Here is a 16,463-nt window from a genome sequence, read left to right on the forward strand (position 1 = left end):
GCAGATCTCGGCAGCCATTGATAGTGGGGGAAAGAATATGTCTGCAGAGATCTGCTAGGTTACAAACATTCTTCAGCAGAACAAATAAATTCATTTCATACAGGTCCCTTTAGAAGGGCTAAATCAACATAACTGCTGTCTCACAACAGGATGCAGTTTTGATAAGAGCATCAGCAGCTGCATAAAGCACTTGAGAATTCCCAATTTGAAGAATTAATGAACATGAAACTGAATATGCTAATAAAATGTTTCTATGGAGAAGTGTGGGAATAGACTAAGTTTCTCTTTCCTGCCTCTTATAGTGGATTCCCTTTTGCCTAATGCCTTTCTGGCTGCCCTGTGTAAAGCATCAATCATCCTGACAGTGCTGTGCCGCTTGACTAGAACACATTGTGCACTCCTGTAGACCCACGGGTGACCAGAGCCGACCAATCAGATTTTCTAATTAAACGACATGCAGCAGCATGTGTACATTTGTTAATTACAAAACAAGCGTTTTGGTGAGTATTTAGGCTAGACCGACATGATACTAATCCAGGATTAAAAATAGCTGCTTGCACAACAAATCAATTTTGAATACAGTTTTGTGGCTTGTAAAAATACTTTGTGATACATTTTCTCAATTCACCTGCCATTAGTGTGAAGATAAGGCACAAAAACTAATTTTGGTCCCTTGTACCAATATGTGATAAGACCATATTGAATTCTATTCTCATTCAATTTACATTGTATAGACCTATTTTCCACTCAAATTAACCTCAATTTATGACACCACCCCTTTTAAAAACCATTTAGTATTTTTCCTTTCTCTTTTTGGAATATCTACACTCTTCCCATCCTTTTTCTAAGCCCCAGTGTCCATATCCACAGTAAATGGAAAACCTCAATGTCTTTGATTCCCTCTAAACGTAGGAGAAAAGGGCTGGGAGAAAAGTGGTGTACTTGTGCAACCATAGGGAAAACAAACAGTTGTTCGGCCTTCCTGCTTCCAATGCATTTCATTGGGGACTGAGCAGCGCATTTGTTTGGAAAAACTGCAATGAGAGTGAAACTAAAGTGCTTTTTCGTGTGTGTCTGATCCCTGTTCATTCAGACATCTCCTGGCCAAATATGCACCCTCCGTCGTTAATGTTGTGTGTTTTTTTTCTTCTCATTTTAAACACACAGGAGCAGTGCTGTGGATTTGGATGACTTCACACACACCAGGATGGAATGAGGTTTCCACACAAACCAAGACTTCAGATATTTTTCCACTGAGTTTTCAAATCACATCTGCCAGTGCACAAATCAAGTGCACAAGCAGCCAGCTGCCTGATTTCTGTACCAGATTTAGGTACAGTTGAAGGGACATTTCACTTAAAAATAGAATGCATAAAAAAACTATCCGTTTAAGTAGCTACTCTTTACTTATTTTGCAAATAAAGGAGTGTTACATTTTTTTTTACAAACTAATGCGAAAAATGAAAGTCTGCATCAAAAATGTGTAAGCAACAGGACATATTTGTGCATATTGGGTGTCTCAAGTGGATGATTTCATTTATTTATTTACTGTGAGAAATCACTGCATTTGCAGTTTGGTACTCGGCAGATTCTACTATACTTGTTGTTTAAGTTATGATTTTATACTTGGCAATTCAAATCCAAACGCTGAACAAAAAGATGCAATGAAATTGCACAAGGTGCTCATGTGTGGAAGCTTGTTTTTACCACGGAATAAAACAATTCAAAATATAACTGATTTTATCTCACAATTCTGATTTTTTTTACTCAGAATTACAAGATGCAAAATCGCAATTGTGAGAATTAGTCAAAATTGCAAGAAAAACGTATAAGCAAACATCTCGCAATTCTGAATTTGTAACTTGTGATTTTGAAAAAAAGTCGCAATTACCTTTTTTTATTCATAGACAAACATAATTACACAAGATTTGCTGTCTTACCTGACAGTAGATGTGAACCAAATACACAGGCTCTTTTGACTCCAGGCCATTCCGTGTCACTTCAGTCTGTTCATCTGCAAGGCTTAACTATAAAGAAAGAGATGAAGGAAGAAATGAACCGAGAGAACAGTGCACTTTCTTTTTAGTGACAGCTGTAGGCCGCTAATGCTGAAAACACAGAAGACATCTATCATATCTTGGTGCCATAATGAGAAGCTTTTTTGCTATTGAAGAAAAAATGACTAGCGCCACGTGTCTCTGTTGTCAGGTGAGAGAGACTGTTCCTCGGGTTTGAAGATGTATTAAATGATGTGTCACCAGCTGAGCATATTGTCCGTATATTATAAATAATAAATACAGAAGCGCTGAAACAGTGAATCCAGTGACAGACGGAGCACAGACTGAGCCATGCATGACAAAGTCACTGATATTCTGATTACATTTTTTCAGTCCATCCTAGTTTTTAGTGATAATTCACACAGTAAATATCAGTATATCAGCCAGAATTGAGTGTTATGACTGCCGCATTTAAGGACTTCATATTAATTCAGAGTCATCAAAAACAACAATTGTTACATTATTACTTTTATCAACATGCTGTGTTAGATATGTTCACAAGTCCCTGTGGTCCAAGTCAAGTGAAGTCCAAGTCTTTGAAGTCCAAGTCCAAAGCCCCGTTTCCACCAAAATTACCCAGAACAATTTGCATTTAATAATGTACTAATTTGTAATAAAATTCTACATAAGCTTAACCAATCAGCATGTTAAGTGCCCAAGTCACACCCTTGAAAGTTCCTGAACTTTGAGAAATTACTACCTCACGAGCAGGGCCGTTTGGAGGGGGAAATATTTACCCAGAACTTCACTTAGACCCTAGTTCCTGCAGTCAAAACACACCGAGTACCACCCCAAAGTTTCTAGCTCCTAAGGAAAGTTCCTTCAGTGGAAACATGGTCAAGTTTCAAGTATCTGAGGTCCAAGTCAAGTAGTAGTTCTATTTTTAGCAATATATTGTTGTTATAATTAACAGTGTATTGAACTATCAAAACAAATTACTTTTACTTTAAAATTGACACACTTATTAAAAACTATTTTAAAATAAGATATTAATATACATTTTCATTTTCAGTTTGAAATTGATTTCAGCCTCAATTTCAGCTCAGAGGTGCCAATTTTTATTTTCTATCCATCCAAAGCTATTGCAGCAACATTGAAAACATCAGTCTCTGTGTTTAGCACCTAAGCTCAAGATTGCTGCAGACTCGCCATGCAGTAACTACAATCATGCTGTGTACCAACTCTTTTGACATGATTATCAGGTCATGTCAAAGCAGTTGGTAACGGACTTGTAACGTGTGCATTGGCTGATAGGCTCCAGAGTGTCTAAACTCACAAAGTGTTTGGCCTGAGAGTAAATACACAAAGTATCTGTTTGTTGTCTCAAATGCTGTACATAACAAAGGGACTCTTTGTTGATGCGTTTTAGAATACTCCCAAATCATGTCGGCAAGGGAACATAGGAGAAATGTACCATTTCTAACTATATATCATTCAAATAAAAAGTAATCTTACCCTGCTTAGAGTACATTAACTCAAATATTACCTCTTACATCATCTCAGGGTGTTCACAAACTGACTGTTTTGTGTGAGTGACGAATTTCTGCAGTGACTCATTTGAGTGTTCATACTGTGAGATAGGTGATGACCTCAGCGAGAGACACACAATCATTGAAATAAAATCTTTGTCTTGCTAAACACAAAGGGTGACTACATTCTGTCAAATACAGCTAGCCAAACTCCCACGTAAAATAAACAATGCAAAACAACCTTCATACTAGACTAACATTGTAAGCTCCATAGAGGAACAGAATGGCACATGTATGTGCTCTTTTCAATAAAAGCTGTGACAGCAGCTACTTGGACTTCAGTCGGTAGCAAAAGCATTGAGCTGTAAATCTTGGTAGAAGGTTGCATCCAGGTGGAGTCACTGATAAATAATTTAATTTATACATATGCACATTGAATAATGCCTCTCTACCTCCATACAGCTGGTTAAATAGCTTGAATAAATGAGGTTCACACAGCACAAATATAAGAATGAAAAAAAAAAAACTTCTACAATTGATAACAATTTCTGGAGCTCTGATCATTAGTTGTTAGGCAAGACTGTGTCAGTGAAAATGTTGGATATTTGCACGGAGTGTAAACAGACACTGCCAAGATTTTAAACCCATGGTTTGGTAGAATGATCATGTTGGATGCCGTGCTGTTGTCCCAGAAACATTCGGGCATATTAGCACTTGCACTACAAATGTGGTCACATAAGTTTTGGATCAAAATACAAAATGTTTTGTACCGTTCTTAAACCTGTATACTTGCAGTATTTTAATGCTGCCCACTTACCTAGTTGTTTAAACAACACCATGAAGTCTCTTGAACCAGAAATGTGCTTCTACAACAGTCTGATACCTGAAGGCTCAAACAATATAAAAGTACCAAATGTTCCTTTAAATTAGAAAACGATTGTGTGAACCCTGAAATCCGCAGTCAAATCTCACCTATGCGAGTGTACGGCAGTGTTAATTACACTTGAGTTCAGAAAGCAGCCGGTAGGTTGTATTCCTGTCACGATGAGTGAAAGCTCGGTGGCACTGCACTCTTTAGAGCGAGGGGATTATGCCCTTAAAGAAGGCAGGGTTACAGAGAGCTGTGAAGTATTAAATATCTGTCTCAGTGTGTGTGCAAGTGAAACTTTAGACATCTTAACAATACCACATGAAGGCCTGACTGAGCCACGGTCTGAGACTTCTGTTCATTCCACATCCTTACAAGTGAAAAGTGAAATCTAACGCTGCTGCTCTGACACTAGCAAAGAAACAGACCTCTGACCAGCAAGGTCTATTTGAGAAGAGTGGGAAGAGATTAGAGAGAAGCACAACCAGGTGTACGTGGAATTTGGAAGCCATGAGCTTTAGTAAGGTGCAGCTCCTTGGAAAACGTTGGGTAACGTGAGAAGTAATGACCCAGTTATTCACAGCACAGTTTAAAAACCAACTCTTGAACAGCTTTCCAGTGCTGAGAGAAAGAGTGGTACCCCCACCACAAATGCCAGGAAAATTAACTCAGATGGGCTTCCATAACCTGAACAGTAAGGGAAATGTACCTTAGCAGTGACCACAAAGGGTTTTTGATATCAAGTCCCATGAGACGCATAAACAAATTAATTCGCAGTAGTGGTCAGAGAACCTTGCTGTGTCCAACCAGAGCGGATGGAACACTTATGAAAAGCATCTACACTTTATGGGGATTCTTCAGCTAATCATTTACAAGCACTCAAAGCATGAAAGATATTAAAGCACTCTGGTTGCTCAGGAGGTACAGAGCTCCCTGTAGGTACAGAGCTGTTACAGAAAATCCATTTAGTGGTGTAAATCTCTATAGCGCATGGTTACGCAGCACTGATCTGAAGTACAAAGCATGAAGTCAATGGCCCTGATGAGACTTGAAGACATTAGGTGTCTCTTAAAAGCACATCTGCAGCTTTTAAGTGTAAATAAAGTGAGATGAAAGTGAAGGTATGTCCATGAGCAGAATAAAAGGATAGGAAAATAAAACAAGCAGCGAGCAAAAGGGGCAAAGACGACTTACAGAGGCACAACATCCCGTCTGCTTTGATTAACGCAGCATCTTTTGTTCACCCCGAGATTCCGGCTGCACGCTGGAAGCTCAATTTCAGAAGCCGCACTCCTAAACATTCATGGATCCCCTCCTTCGACATCCATCAGTCAAGCATGTGCGAGAGAATAACCGGTTGTTTTTGTTCGACACAAATCCACTCGGCAGAACACCGATGTCATTTGAGTTTCCCACCCCCTCCAGAGTGCCGTCCCGGATGAGTTGTTGTGAAGCACAAGGATTGAGGTTCCCCCTTTGGTGCTTTCCTGCAAATTTACACAGACTGAAGCACTCTCTGGTTGTCTTTTTGCAGAAATCCAGTTTTCAGGAACTTCATTGCAGTTGCGTTTTCCTAATTTGTGATTAAATGCTTCAGCCCTTCTCACTCCGTGTTGTCTGAAATTCACTTAGTTTGCTGGCCAAAAGTGGTCTGGAAAACACATAGAAGTATGATGAAAAAAGCAGTTCTCCCTTTACATCTGTTGTGGTGTCCTTTCACCACACACTCTCGTTTTCCCCGGACTCTATTGGTCTCCCCCCGTTCCCAACCCCCAGCACCTCCACCATTCGCTAGCTCTTATTGGTACAGTCCCTGGGACAAAGCACGGGACCGGTGAGCCAAAAGAAACAGTAGGGAGAGCTGTGAAGAGGGGGTTGCCCTTGTAGGAGCACAGAGCGGTTCTCCAGCATGTGCCCTTCACTCTCTGCCCTGATCCTCTGGGACCAGTGCAGTCAAGAGCGAGAGGAACAGAAGGGACAGAGAGAAATGTTAGCGCTGCATTTAGAATGTCTGGAGAAACCTCCATGCACGGCAATGGCTGCTTGAGGCAGCAGGGCTGTATTGTCTGATAATCACACTATTGTATTAGCACAAAAGACAAAGAACGGAAACAAAGAGCCTCCATATGTCTCGTACTTTGGCAGGGGGGCGTTTTCTGTTCACAGCCATTTTTAATGACCTAATTATCGTGTTCGTTGATGAAGACAATAAAGACAGGTTAGGATAGTGAACTAATACAACAACTTACTATTCAAATGGTGAATGGTTGACCAATAAATGTATCTTTTTAAAAAAGGATAGTTTACCCAAAAAACATTTTCTCATGTTTTGTACATACAATAAAAGTCGATGGGGTAAAAAAAAAAAGTACTAAAAACAAAAACATACATCAGACCTTTGTATGGACAAGAAAAGGACAAAAAAAGATATTAAATTTGAGAAAATATTGTAGAACAGAAGAAAAAAAAACAATAGGAAAGGTAAGAAAAGAAAAAGTGAGTTCATGACAAGTTTTGCTTTTTAGTAGGGAGGTTAAGCCCAAAAAATAGGCCTTTGACTTCAAGTCATGATGCAAAGGTCCCCTTTGGTATGGAAGTACCTTAGGGTCATACAAATAAATTTATCCTAAGACACAAGTGAGATCACAATTTTTGTCAAAAATAAACAGGTTTTTTTTAAAAATGGCCGACAATGTGCCGAAAATACACTAGAGCCCATATCTTTGCTTCTGTTATCGCTATAATGACAAATTTGGTGTCAAAGTGTACATTTTTGGGGTCAGGGAATCCAATAAAATTGGTTTCAGGTTTAAAAAAACAAAATATTTCCCCATACTATGACAACTGGGGGTAAAAATGCACATTTCACATAAAAAATGATGTCATCAGAGTGACTTTTTAATTATATTTTCCTTCAAAAACTTTAATTTTGTATTTAAACAGTGCAGCTACTGCTGTACATTACATTTGTCCTAAGTAGCATGAGATTTCGACCAGTCAGGAGTAGCCTATAGCAAATCAGTTCCTGCAACAACACATCCCATCTGCACCAGGAGCTGTGACAGCTGTTAAAGGTCAGAGGTGACAGGTTAACACTTTGAGGTTCGAATGACTTTCTTATTAAATAGAAACATGTTTTTAATGTTAGATAACTAATAACTAGCTAGCTAGTAACTAGTTAGCTTAATCATAACTGTATTAATTTTTATTGAAGCAAGCACATAGCCTACTAGTCCAGGCATTTAAGGAAACAAGGGTGAACAAATTGCAACAGAATCAAACTCAACTGATTTTGTATCCTCAATATGTCCTGAGTAAGAAAGAAAAAAAAAGCCCAGAAGAATCCCATTAGGGGAAATTTCAGAAAAAGACCCAAATATAACATATTCATACGTCTATTCATTATTTTTCTCACATGAATAGGGTAAAACGTTTAACCTTTAGATATCGCCATGAAAATTATTGAATTGATTACTTATATCAAGACAAACAAAAAATGTATTACAAGTTTTTTTGTTTTGTTAAAATGGACAAACGGTGTATAATCTAATTACAGATGTGCTAATTTGAATAAATACCACAACAGATCTAAACATTGCGTACAGTGTTTTTAAAACATTCAGAGATTCAGTCGGTCATGGAGGGGTCTTGAATCAGCCTGAAGGGGTTAATATTTGCTATAACAACTGCCTCGCTATACATTATCCCTTACTTGAGATTAATGACTTGAGTTAAATAGCCTACATGGCTGTGTAATTCCTACAACAATCCATGTATCCATATCTTAAGACAGCTAACAAGTTATTTGGTGCTGATTGCCGTGTTAGCTATCTAATGAAACTATTCTCTAATCCTAAACTTGACATCATTTCACCAAAAATAGTTTTAAAACAGCTCAACACACACCCAGAAGTTCCCAATAAATTGTAGTTGATCACCAGGTATGATTTATTAATGAATAATCAAGTGTATCTCATCCGAAAGTTGACAGTTGAGTGGACCTTGAATTAATGACTGACTGAATCTCTGAATGTTTTAAAAACGCTGTACCCAATGTTTAGATCTGTTGGGGTATTAATGCAAATTAGCACATCTGTAGACAAGGCAAGGCAGTTTTATTTGTATAGCACATTTCATACACAATGGCAATTCAAAGTGCTTTACATAGAAATTAATTAAAATAGTGATAACATATGCATAAGAAATAAGAATACCATGTGTAAAAAAATAAAATAAAAACAAGGACAATTAATATGGTTGTAAAGAGAAAATAATAATAATACAATTAAAATATAATGGTGAGAAACAGATCCCTATCTGCCTTATTCTAAATTCTGGTTCCCCTGTCTGAGATGGAAGAGATGGAGCAGGTTCACAATGTCTCCTGGACCTTACAAGTCGGTCCAAGATGGCCTCCTGTAGGGGACGTTACCGATGCCCCGCAGGGCCTCCCCTTTCTTGAGTTCGCTTCTTTACACTCTGCTACCACAAGCAGAAAGAAGCGAAGCACACTGCTCTCCTTTTCCAATCTCTTCCAGTTAGACAGCCCTAACCAAAAATAATAATCAACCGATGCATAAGAAATAGAAATATACAGTTGCAAAGAGAATTAAAAAGAATAAAATGATGATATATACACTCACCTAAAGTATTTTTAGGAACACCATACGAATACTGTGTTTGATCCCCTTTCGCCTTCAGAACTGCCTTAATTCTACGTAGCCTTGATCAACAAGCTGCTGAAAGCATTCTTTAGAAATGTTGGCCCATATTGATAGGAGAGCATGTGGGATGCACATCTAGGGCACAAATCTCCCGTTCCACCACATCCCAAAGATGCTCTATTGGGTTAAGATCTGGTGACTGTGGCGGCCATTTTAGTATAGTAACGAGTGGTTATTTCAGTCAAAGTTGCTCTTCTATCAGCTTGAATCAGTTGGCATATTCTCCTCTGACCTCGAGCATCAACAAGGCATTTTCTCCCACAGGACTGCCGCATACTGGATGCTCTTCCCTTTTCACACCATTCTTTGTAAACCCTATTAATGGTTGTGTGTGAAAATCCCAGTAACTGAGCAGATTGTGAAATACTCAGACCGGCCCGTCTGGCAACAACAACCATGCCACGCTCAAAACGGCTTAAATCCCCTTTCTTTCCTATTCTGACATTCAGTTTGGAGTTCAGGAGATTGTCTTGACCAGGACCACACCCCTAAATGCACTGAAGCAACTGCCATGTGATTGGTTGATTAGATAATTGCATTAATGAGAAATTGAACAGGTGTTCCTAATAATCCTTTAGGTGAGTGTATATATAAAATAACAATAACCAAAGATAAGAACAAAGGTAAACTAAAACAGTTATAAAAGAATAAAAAAAATGATGCATAGATAGGGAGCAATCAGTCGGACGTACAGTGCTCAGAGCTCATTCAGTAAATGCTCAGCTGAACAGATGTGTTTTGAGTCTGGATTTGAATTCGGCTACTGTTGGAGCAAATCTGATCTGTTCAGGAAGCTGGTTCCAACTACGGCTGGCATAATAGCTAAAAGCAGACTCTGCTTGCTTTGAGTGAACTCTTGGTAATCATAACTGATTTGATCCTGCTGATCTGAGTGATCTGTTGGGTTTGTATTTAATCAGCATATCTGCGATGTATTGAGGTCCTAGCTCATTGAGTGATTTATATAAGTAATAGTACTTAAAAATCGATCCTAGATGTAACTGGAAGCCAGTGTAAAGACCTGAGGACTGGTGTGATATGGTCATATTTTCTGGTTCTGCTCAGAATTCTGGCAGCAGCGTTCTGTATGATTATATCTATATATTTTGCTGTTTTAGTTATTGCTTTGACATGACTACTGAAACTCAGGTCTGACTCCAAAATCACTCCAAGATTCCTGACTTGATTTTTTGTTATCAGGCCTTTAGCCTCAAGATATGCGCTCACCTTGATAATTTCATCTTTGTTTCCAAATGTAGTGATTTCGGTTTTGTCTTTGTTTAACTGAAGATAGTTTTGGCACATCCAGTTGTTAACTTCATCAATGCATTTGCACAGGGAGTCAATGGGGCTGTAGTCATTAGGTGATAGTGCTAAGTAGAGCTGGGTGTCATCAGCATAGCTGTGGTAAGCAATATTGTTCTTTTTCATTATTTGGCTCAGTGGCAGCATATACAGGTTAAACAGGAGAGGTGCTAGAACTGACCCTTGTGGGACTCCGCATGTCATGGACGTCCACTCAGACTTATGGTCTCCTACACTCACATAATAACCTCTCCCTTCTAAGTATGATCTGAACCATCTGAGGACCATCCCAGAAAGCCCAACCCAGTTTTCCAGCCGGTCTAGAAGTATGTTGTGGTCAACAGTGTCGAATGCAGCACTGAGGTCCAGTTGTACCAGAATTGATGTTTTGCCTGTATCAGTGTTTAAGCGAATATCATTTATAATCTTTATGAGCGCTGTCTCTGTGCTGTGATGTGGATGGAAACCAGATTGAAAATTGTCAAAGAATCCATTTGAGTTTAAGAATTTGTTTAGTTGATTGAAAACAACTTTTTCGATGATTTTGCCTATGAAGGGGAGATTTGAGATTGGTCTGTAGTTGCTCAGTATGGAGTTATCTAGATTTCTCTTTTTCAGAAGAGGCTTAACTATTGCAGTTTTAAGGGCGGTTGGAAAAGTCCCATAGAGAAGTGAGGAGTTCACCACTTCTAGGAGATCTGCTTCTAGTGGGGAGTGTGTCAAGGGCGCAGGTTGATTTTTTTTTAAGGTGCTGTACCATTTCTTCTATAATACGGTCAATTGTTTCGAAATTAGACATAGTAACTTTCTGATGTTGTGGTCTGATCTGACTGACCCCAGAGCAACTAGAGGATGTGCTAATAAGATTATGCACCGTTTGTCCATGTTAACAAACAAAACAAAAAAACTTGTAATACATTTTTTGTTTGTCTTGATATAAGTAATCAATTCAATAATTTTCATGGCGATATCTAAAGGTTAAACGTTTTACCCTATTCATGTGAGAAAAATAATGAATAGACGTATGAATATGTTATATTTGGGTCTTTTTCTGAAATTTCCCCTAATGGGATTCTTCTGGGCTTTTTTTTTCTTTCTTACTCAGGACATATTGAGGATACAAAATCAGTTGAGTTTGATTCTGTTGCAATTTGTTCACCCTTGTTTCCTTAAATGCCTGGACTAGTAGGCTATGTGCTTGCTTCAATAAAAATTAATATAGTTATGATGAAGCTAACTAGTTACTAGCTAGCTAGTTATTAGTTATCTAACATTAAAAACATGTTTCTATTTAATAAGAAAGTCATTCGAACCTCAAAGTGTTAACCTGTCACCTCTGACCTTTAACAGCTGTCACAGCTCCTGGTGCAGATGGGATGTGTTGTTGCAGGAACTGATTTGCTATAGGCTACTTCTGACTGGTCGAAATCTCATGCTACTTAGGACAAATGTAATGTACAGAAGTAGCTGCACTGCTTAAATACAAAATTAAAGTTTTTGAAGGAAAATATAATTAAAAAGTCACTCTGATGACATCATTTTTTTTGTGAAATGTGCATTTTTACCCCCAGTTGTCATAGTATGGGGAAATATTTTGTTTTTTTAAACCTGAAACCAATTTTATTGGATTCCCGACCCCAAAAATGTACACTTTGACACCAAATTTGTCATTATAGCGATAACAGAAGCAAAGATATGGGCTCTAGAGTATTTTCGGCACATTGTCGGCCATTTTTAAAAAAACCTGTTTATTTTTGATAAAAATTGTGATCTCACTTGTGTCTTAGGATAAATTTATTTGTATGACCCTAAGGTACTTCCATACCAAAGGGGACCTTTGCATCATGACTTGAAGTCAAAAGTCACTTAACCTCCCTACTATTTCAATGAAATGTAACATCCACACGTCAAAAAAAAAAAAAAAAAAAAAGACCCTGCTAAAGTTCGCCAGATGTTGTCCGATTAATGTGTATACATCATAGACCGTAAAAAAATATGGACGACTCGACATCATCCGTTTCCGCTTGCCATATTTGAAGCTTTCAGGTGGAGGTGCACGGCGCTGACATCTTGGGACCGAGCCTGCGCAGTAGCGATTTCGGGACCAGAGTTGCGCAGTAGAGCGCAGGAAGTATAGCAGGAAGGACAGCTGCGATATCAAAAGCCCGCCCACACTCTCGCAGATGCAGAACAATTAATTATGTTGGTGTGAAATAAACAGTTATGGAAATGTAGAAATTAAAGCTAAAGCTCCAATCTGCTCCCAAAAACTCCGAAAAAAGTCCGTTAGTGCCTCAGTGACAACTTCACTCAGAGAAGACGTCAGTCTCAGCTGTCAATCATGACGTCACACCCCCCGTTTTTAAAGCGTCTGATAACTAACTAAAACTAAACTTATCTTAAAAACACTTGAAATGAAATCATCGTGATGATAACTGCCTTCAATGACATAAACTAACTTTGGAGAAAAAATATTTAAAGTGTATTTTTATTGTTTAGTTTGTCTCGCGTCCATTAGAAAACACAGAGAGGCGGCTATACTGGGACCGGTCACCGGGGGGCGATCGAGGCGCGAAAGCTTCAGTATCTGAGAGGGATACATGGTATACATGCTGGAAAAAGCCAAGATACAATGAAAGGACCCACTTTATATTAGGTGGCTTTAACTTCTATGTACTAACATTTAAATGAATAATTTGGTACAATGCACTTATTGTGTACATACATGTTTTTACATTGTACTTACGTTTTAAAAATTGCCCCATGTAATTACACGTGTAATTTGTTTCTGTAGTTACATTTATAATTACACTGTTGACACGTCCCTTACACCTAACCCTACCCTTAAACTTGCCCACACCACCACACCTGTCTCGAACTATACCCGTATCCCACCTCAATATCAGCAAAGGTTTTGTACAATACAATATGAACACAATAAGTACATTGTACTTATTTTTGATGCAAGTACATTGCAGTTAAGGCCACCTGATATAAAGTGGGACACAATGAAATTATCTTGGCTAGCCCAACTTTGCAAAAGCCAGACCGGCACGATTTTAGATAAACCTAAAGAGTTTAAATGATGGCTTTAGTTTGACTGAAATCAAATTTTGACAGTAAAAAAAAACCTTGAAAGTTTAAGGTCTAATAATGAGATGTGGCAGTGACGGAGACGGAAGTACAAAGACGAGTACACCAATACACAACTTTCAGCTTTAAATCAGTGGAGGGAACAGAGAAAAGCAATGGGTCATTCCAAATTACATCACTTGTGCCATCAAAGCACATCTGAGGGTGATTAAAAAGATTTTCCTGGAGGAGTGTTGTGAAATGCAGCAGCCAACCACACGGAACGCAAGAGAGATCCAAGAGTCCTGCTATTCGACCTGCAGAAATGAGAAATCCTTCCCTGGAGTCCCAATCGCTCAGAAACACATGGCTGCTTCAGTGTGAATGTGTGGGTTTGAGGAGGGAGGCCTGCTGGCTGGTATCAGATGTGTTTGGATGATTTCATGGAGGTGGAAGAGGTCATGCAGACCAAAACAAATATGAGAGCTTAGAGACTTCAGCTGAAACACGAAGAGGAGTTTAAAAATGCCTTGGCTTAAAACTCTGACATATGATGTGCCATTTGCTAGAGTATGTTCCAGCTCGATTAGAAACACATACAATGCAAGTTAACAAATTAATTATTCTCGTGGAAAGTTACACAAAAATGACCTTTAAAGGGCCAGAGTTGTAATTCCACTTAATAAAGAAATGCCAAGTCGTATGATTATTCATTTACTCTCTAATGTGTCTGGATGAGCTGCAAAAGAGCATTCTTAAGGGTGGACACATTCCAGCAGAAGATTTAACACCCGCAAGAATCCAATTCCATAACAAATCCAGAGGCCGAGTGTGGAAAATACACATTCCTTAAATGGAGAGGAATTCAGAACGGATGGAACAGGATTAGTCAATTAGTGAGGTTGAATAGTATGTTTATTCTATATCATTTATTTTTAACATCTACCTCAGCATATACATGTGGAAACTGAGCTAAGAATTGTTTTTTCATAATTCTTCACTCAAAATTCTGGGTGTTATTTCAGTCACGTTTCACACAAACAGTCAGCATGCTAAAACCCTTTCTGCTCGGACCACAAAAAAAAGGGTCTGTATCTATGAATTTCAAAGCTCAAATAGGACCATGTATAATACAACATTTGCAAAAGATAATATCTTCAAATTCATTCCCTTTAAAGCGTCATGAACCTACATCAAAGTTCTGCTTTTGTAACAAATTGCAAGACAATTTCCATTAGACTTTAAAATTGACTGCTATTATGCATAATCTAATAGTTTTGTGCAATACAATCTTACAGTAATTTTGTGTATGTATTTGTTGGATCAGAACACATCAGTTATTCTATTGAAGGGCTGTGATTAGTGTACACTTAACAAACATCTCTGATTAGTCTATAAATGTGAAGTGATGTGAAGGGCAAGTATGGTAACCCATACTCAAAACATTTTCTCTGCATTTAACCCATCCAAATTAGTGCACACACATTAGGAGCAGTTAGTAGTAAACAAACAGCAAACCGTGGGCATGCACACACAAAGTGGAGAAGTGGCACTGCAATGCTCAGGAAGTGATTGGGGGTTAGGTGTCTTGCTCAAGGGCACATCAATCGTTTCCTGGCGGTATTGAGAATCAAACGCAAAGGCTCTAACCATTAGGCCAAAACTGTCCCAAAATATAACCCTAAACCAATACATATATTTTTAGTCAGTTACCTCAGCCATTCACATCATGTGACTAATCATTTTGGAGTCACATGTCTGGCTGATGGAAACAAGAACACTAACTCAGTACCAAATGAGCTGAAATATTCAAATACTCAGAAGTCCACACTCTTAAGAACCCTTGATTTTGCACATCCGCTGAGAGGTTGTTGTAGATAACCAAACAATGCCCTGAGTAATAGATTGCCTCCAAACCTACACAACCAACCTATTTTAAAGCAGGAAGAAATCAAGGGGGAAAAAAAATTATTCTGTGGCCACGGTGCCAACATGAACTATGGCGCGGGACACAACATCATCCACTGGATCATACATTAAAACAAGACACTCTCTCTCTCTGAACAGCTATAAATATTATAACATTAAAATCCACTAGTGACCTAGTTCATCCAGATTTGCATGAACAGAAGTTGGGCATCCTTCCAGCTTTGCCATGATAAATCCTTTACATGATTCCACAAATCACACTTTGAGAGGACATTCAAGGAAATGGGATGTCAATGAGATGAACACGTCTGGTGAGACCTGTCAAGAAACTGTTCCATAACCTGCAGTCAGATTAATACATTTCATATTCTAGAGTGATAATACAAACAAAATATTACTGTGCTGAGTAAAAAGTATTTTCTGTGGTTAGGGTGGGATTGCGGAGGTAAGAGCAGGTCTATAGTGGTCTTCCCACACGCTCTCCAACCTAAAGGGGGTGCAACGAGTGGTATTTCTGTCAGTCTGCAGAGTGGTTGTGTTTTTGAGTGCATTGCCCTGTGGGCAATAGTGGAGTGCTCCATTGTTTCATTGCAGAGGAGGAACCCAGATTCAGCAGTGCCTCTGAGGATGACATAACTAAGCAAGATAGCTTTGAAAGGATATAATGTGGATGAGATATTGAAGTTGATAAGATTATAAAACACAGAAGAGGGTAACAAACTAGAACTATAAATAGTTGTTGGATGACCAGTCATGAGCCATCTCAGTGAAGTTGACAGATTTGTCTCATACGAACACTTCTGTTCAAAAGTTTGTGGTCTATATAGTCACTACACATTTATTTCACTATTATTAATAGTCACTATTAAAGGGCTGCATTTATTTGCAAAAATATTAAAATTGTGAAATGATGATAATTTTTTCCCCTGTGGTGGTATAAGCTGAATTTTCAGCCATTACTTAGGTTTCAATGTCACACAATTCTACAAAAATTATTCTTATAAGCTGATTTGGTACTCAAGAAACGGTGCTGAATCAA

The 16,463-nt window shown here is 38.4% G+C and overlaps 1 protein-coding gene across 5 annotated transcripts in view; it reads right to left on the reverse strand.

Moving 5' to 3' along the window:
* arhgap32b (Rho GTPase activating protein 32b) overlaps positions 1-16,463 on the reverse strand; it is a 119,076-nt gene that overhangs the window by 31,793 nt on the left and 70,820 nt on the right. For 4 of the 5 annotated variants that reach the window (XM_067424307.1, XM_067424306.1, XM_067424303.1 and 1 more), the window contains exon 6: positions 1,941-2,027. In XM_067424307.1, the coding sequence (XP_067280408.1) occupies positions 1,941-2,027 (87 nt within the window). Of the gene's footprint in view, positions 1-1,940; positions 2,028-5,588; positions 6,046-16,463 lie in introns of those variants that run through there. The other variant, XM_067424308.1, reaches the window with a different exon arrangement.

Source organism: Pseudorasbora parva, chromosome 18, assembly GCF_024679245.1.
Source record: "Pseudorasbora parva isolate DD20220531a chromosome 18, ASM2467924v1, whole genome shotgun sequence".
NCBI lineage: Eukaryota > Metazoa > Chordata > Actinopteri > Cypriniformes > Gobionidae > Pseudorasbora > Pseudorasbora parva.